Source organism: Crocodylus porosus, unplaced genomic scaffold (assembly GCF_001723895.1).
Source record: "Crocodylus porosus isolate Cpor-Errol unplaced genomic scaffold, CroPor_comp1, whole genome shotgun sequence".
Lineage (NCBI taxonomy): Eukaryota > Metazoa > Chordata > Crocodylia > Crocodylidae > Crocodylus > Crocodylus porosus.
In genome coordinates this window covers 40,321,327-40,327,162 of record NW_017728948.1, presented here as the reverse complement: position 1 = coordinate 40,327,162, position 5,836 = coordinate 40,321,327, and the positions used below count along the sequence as shown (strand labels likewise).

Below are 5,836 nucleotides of genomic sequence, written 5' to 3'. Positions count from 1 at the left end.
TTAAGTCTCTGCTTTTGTATTTTCCTTCCCCTTGATGACTCTTCATGTGTGGCTATCTCTGTTCTCTCTTTGTGTTCACGCATTCATGTAGCCTTGTGGGCCTTGTCCTAATTTGGTCTATTCCCCCAAAACTGGGACTTAGGCCCCCCTTTTCTCTGAGGGCTTGTTGTTGGTGTCACTTATCTTGTGTTATGGGACGTACTTTCTTTGCTTCCCAGGCTGTGTGTCCTTGTTGTGCCAGACAACTTGTCTGCCTTGAAGGCTGTGATCTCGTGTTATAGCATGTCCCCCTTCAATTTTTAGCCTGTGTCCATCCATTGCCCTTGTTGTCCTAGACAGACCATCTACTTCCAGGACCATGAGAAGCTGTTTGTGTGTTTTCCAATCTCTTTAGAAATTCAAGTAAGCCCTGATGCCTATCTTGACCCCTTATAATGCATATATATATACCTATAAGCCAATTCCCAAAAAAACAAGCCTTTAAATACAATTTCTAAGCCAACAATTGGTATATAGTTGCCTGGATTTTCCCTTTCTTAAATATGGGCACTATGTTTGCCCTTTTCCAATCATCCAGGACCTCTCCTGATCACCATAAATTTTCTAAGTTGACGGTTAATGGCCCTGCACTCACATCAGCCAATTTCCCCAGCACCGTCAGGTGCATCCCATCCAGCCCCATGGACTTGTACATGTCCAGCTTTTTTAAATAGTCCCTAACCTTTTCTTTCTTTTACTCCATGGTCAGACTGGTATGGACTGTGAGGGTTTCTGCCTTTCTCTGCAGCATGAGGTGTGGCATTCTTTCTGGGACCTCTTGAGCATATTTTAATAACCTTTGCAGCAACAGGATATTGATCACCAATCCTCCCTCCGCACCCCCCAGCACATCACTGCTAAACCTCTTAGAAATTAGGATTTTATGTTTTTGTTTTGTTACAGGTAACTGTGTAGCTTTTCTAATAGGGTAGACAATGAATTTGTGTAGGGTGGTTCATATATGGATGGCCCTGCCACAGGGGGTTGTATTAGGGGACCTGTGGAAGTCTCTTCAAGCCTTATTTCTTAATCATTCTGTGATTATTTATTTTAGGTTTACCTCAGGGGATCTGCTTGTAAATTAAAATAAATTGACACTAAGGAAAACCGTTTTAATGGTTTCCCTATTAAAATTTGTTTTCATGGACAGAATCCTTCTGAGGTCCTGTAGAGACTTATTTTCTTAAACTACCAGAAGACAGTTAATTCTTTTTACTTGCCAACATACAGTTTTCTTTTCAAAGAAGAAGGGCATTTGAAACAAAGAAACAAGTGAGCAAAAAACAATGCTTTACCCACCCCCTTCTCCTCCCCTACCTTCCCTATTTAAACTATAATGGGCAAGTGAAAAGAGCAATGGCTGGCAAATGTCAAATAAGTGGTATATGCATAATGAGACAGGAGAAAATCTCCCCTACTATCTATAGAGCTTCTGAAAAGGAGGTGAGAGATACCTAAAACTACTTTCCCTCTTTCTTTATTATCTCAGTTCAACCTTCTCTCTGATATTCTTCATGGGTTGGAATCCTAGCCAACTGGAGAAAACAGAAAAATTACCAGTCTGCTCAGTGGCATAACTAAGGTAGGGTAACTAGGGTAGTTCCCCTTGACTCTAAGGGGGTGGGTGCATGAAAAAAAAAAATGCTGCTGCTTCAGCTGCAAAACAGACTCAGTGGCACACTGGTAGCTGGAAGTTGCTGCTGCCCGTGTGTGTGGCAGTTGCCTCCAGTACCTAGCTACTCTGTTATACCACTGAATGTGACTGGGATTTTTCTTGTCTTTCAAGTACTTAAGAAGGAAATGTTTCTTCCACTCTACTTGGCATTGGTGAGGCTCCAACTGGAATATAGCACCCAGTTCTGAGAGTCGCACTTTAGCAAAAATGTGGTAAAACTTGAGAGAGTCCAGAAAAGGGTCCACCCATATGATTAGAGACTTGCATGGTAAGCAATACAAGAAAAAGCTGAGGGACCTGGGATTCTTCAGCCTGAAAAAGAGAAGGCTGAGAGGGGACTTAGTAGCTGCTTACTGCTACATCAGGGAAGTACATCAAGGACTCAGTGAGCAGCTGTTCATCAGGGCACCTCAGGGGAAAACCAGGAGTAATGGCCACAAACCCCTGGAAGACTGTTTCAGGCCCAGCATTAGGAAAAACTTGTTCCCAGAGTGTCCAGATTGTGGAATAAGCTCCCTCCAGAGGTGGTACAATCACCTACACTGGAAATCTTTTAAAGAAGACTGGACAGTCACCTTGCTGGGGTCACCTGACCACAGCTGTCTTTCCTGCCTAGTAAAGGGGTATGGACTCGATGATCTTCAGGCTTAAGGTCCTGTGTGCTGAGCTAGTAACCAGAAGGATGGGAGTCTGATGTTGATTGTGGGGTACTAATTTTGTGTCTCCTCCTTCTCCCCTCTCACATGACCCACCAGGCAGCTGCCTGGCTGAATGGAGAAGTATGCCCAGGAAGCCTGCCTCTGTGGGTGACTATGGCAGTGCTTTCACCATGGGCATTCTCAGTGGCAGCATCCTCCAGGCTGTCAAGGGCTTCAGCAATGCCCTTGTGGTCATCTGTCACTGGCTTTGGGGAAGCATCAATGCCATGTGGGTCCAAGCCCCCCAGATTGGAAGTGGTTTCCTGGTGTGGGGCAGCCTCTTCATCATTGACTGTGAACTAGTGCAGATGCAGGGCAAGGAGGGTCCTTGGAACTCTATCACTAGTGAAGCCCTCACAGGTACTCTCCTCACTTCCTGCAGCAACCCCCTGGCCATGGTGGGCTTTCCCATGATAGGGGGCATCTTCCTGGCCCTGATTGAGGGCCTCAGGATCCTGCTCACCCACTTCATGGTCCAGCAGTTACAGAACCCCACTCCCTTCATGAAGAATCCCATCCAGCTGCCCTCCAAGGACAGCTGCACTCCCACCAGCTACTCAGGCTACAGACAGTACCAGTGAACCCCGACCCATAGAAAAAAAAGGGAAGGGCTTCTTCCCTTAAGATCTTTATCTTAAGTCCTTTCACACAAACAATTAATTTGACTTTGAAGAGAATTTGGTGTGAAAAATAATTACAGAACTGATGAAGGATGACTTCACATTTCCAATATATTACGTTAAACCCAACATTCTGCCATTCCTAATCACCTGAATTTGCCTTACGACTACTGTTCTTTACTGGAAAAGTTAATATAGCTTTGCACTTTTGATAGATATGAAAACAGGGTTTTTTTGATATACTTATAGCTTATTCAAGTAAAGTATATGCCAATAGTTTGTTCACTGAATAAATAAAGTATTACATGCTCATAAGATGATTGTATTGTAAGTAACTGAACTAAGGATGTCATATTGATAACATCAAAATAAAATATTTTACTGGCCAGCATCTACTTTTACTGTGTGTTTATTAGTACTAATGTATTTATAGAGAAGGTATAAATTTCAATGAATAATGAAAGATCAGCTAAATATTTACATGTATCTTTGATTAAAAAATAAAATTCTGTATTTTTTTTCTCAGATGTGAAGCATGAACCAAGGTGTCAGAGGAATATACAAGTTCAGTTGCTTAACAATATGGTCTTCTGTGAAATTTAAAGTGGAAAACCTGAAGGAAACAAACAAGTTTTAGTAACATTTCACAAACTGTGATGATGGCTAACCTTTTCTGAATTGAAAGGAAGCATCTTGACTATAACCAAATTGAAGTTGACAACAGAAAGTAAGCAATAACGTTAATTCAGAAAAAAAAATAGAAATCCCTTTTCTCATAACAGGCCAATCTATCCTCTGAGTTGCATTAATATGCGCCCTGTGAAAGGGATAATTTAGATCAGAATCTAGTCATATGCAATTATATTTAATGTTTGTATTAATATAGATTTATTTCTAAAGTTGTACTGTATACTTTGTTATTTATTCTTGACTAGTTATATCAAAACCAAAGACCAAACTAATGCTAAATTCTATAGCTAGCCTGATTAACTTTCTGAGATTCATTCCAATAGTTCTTTAATATGGTCCAAGATAAGGGAATTCTAATATGTATATGGATGATAACTTTCTAGAGCAACCTGTAAAAACCTTGAGGGATATTTTAACAAAAAAACAGCACTTGGTGAAAAAATATTTAACTGTTCAAATGTTTCATTTTTATTCCTGACCCATTTCCTGTGAAGGCTTCTTTAACAAACTGACAAATCCAAAACTATGTCATCAATTCCAAAATAATGGAAAATGCATGGCAGCATTTGTGTCTATATTATTTCCTTTGATCATCACAAAGTATGTGACTCTTTAGCCTACTAAGTAAATCACTTTGCACCAGATAGATATATTAGCTCCAGTTGGCCAGGAGATTTAGATGCAGAACAATGGATAGCAGCAGATGACAGAATTGAAAGGCAGGCCAGAGGGTTACATACTGAAAGTAGAATCCAGCCTTGTCTATTCTGATCCCAACTCCTTATCAGTGGTTTCCTAGAAGGGGCTTGTGGCTCTCCCAAGGGTTACTTTGTTACTATTCTGTCACAAATGAAGGGAAGATTGGGCTGACTTCCTGCCTCTGGTGAAGTTTATTTCCCATTATGACTAATGGTAAAAAGGTTTGTTAGAAAAAACAAAACCAAAAGCAATAAAAACAAAAACACTTGTAAAGTTTTGTTTTGTTTTCACCCCCTCCCCTTTCTTTTCTTATGCCTTTGCTAGAAGGCTGAAGTGTCTGTTTTTCATATGATATTTAAACTATTTGATGCCCCAGTCTCTTATTCTATAAATTATACTACTTTTATATAAATATATACTTATAAATATATATTTATTATACATATATACATGTCCTCTATTTTTCTTCAAGAATATATATAAATACACACACACACACGCATGCACGCACACACACACACATTTTTGAAGAAAAATAAAGGACATGAAGGTGCTGGGTTTTGTATCAATAGAGGACAGAGGACATTATATATATCTCATAAGAGACTCATAATGTACACACACAAATTTATACAGACAGGTTGCGTGCACACACGCACACCCCACAGTAGATTCAGAAAGGTAACTACCAACATTTGTAAACTATCAGGGAGAAGAGCTCTGGGGTTCTTTTTTAGTCACGTTATTCCAATGACTTTGACAGAAGATGGCATGACAGGCATGACAGACACTTGGCAGGGATGTTTTAAGTCAGGAATGATTCTGCTATGAGCAGGGGGCTTGACTTAATGACCTTATGAGGCCCCTTCCATCCCTACTTTCCTATGATCCTATGACTTGAACAAACTCAGCAAGGTGAGATTTGTCAAGCTATAGGTTCACTTGTGATTTAAAGGAGGAAATAAATACAGTAACAAAACTGGTGATAACCACTGTCTGCCATTTTGCAAGGAGTAGATTAGCGAAAGTCTTCGTAATTTCTGTTCTTTATACAGCTCTTAATTCAAAGACCATCTAATAGTTTTCCTGGTTGTAACAAAGCACAGATTAACAATCTGAAAGATACATGCATACGTACATAAACACATACATACAGATATAAATATACTTTTGTATTTTCCTAAAAAGAGGCAATTTATGTGGAAAATACTCAGAATTTGTATACATTTTTCAAGCAGTTGGAGCAGTGATGGAAAGAGACCCAGTGCATCTACTCTTTCCAAATAAAAAATAATTTACTCTTGGTTGGTAAGTCTTGCTGGATATTGTTACTAATGATGTTTAAATTGCTAGGCAATGTTAAAAAACAAGACAAAAAAAGGAGAGGAGAGAAGTATGTCTTCAACTAGTGTTTT

The 5,836-nt window shown here is 39.6% G+C and overlaps 1 protein-coding gene across 1 annotated transcript; it reads left to right on the top strand.

The window, feature by feature from the left end:
* Nucleotides 1-2,485: 2,485 nt before the first annotated feature.
* On the top strand, nucleotides 2,486-3,022 carry LOC109321945 (mitochondrial import inner membrane translocase subunit Tim17-B-like). The gene is given in 2 exon segments (XM_019552662.1): nucleotides 2,486-2,511; nucleotides 2,513-3,022. Coding segments are annotated over 2 exon segments (507 nt in total). The 3' UTR covers nucleotides 2,994-3,022.
* The last annotated feature ends 2,814 nt before the right edge of the window (nucleotides 3,023-5,836 follow it).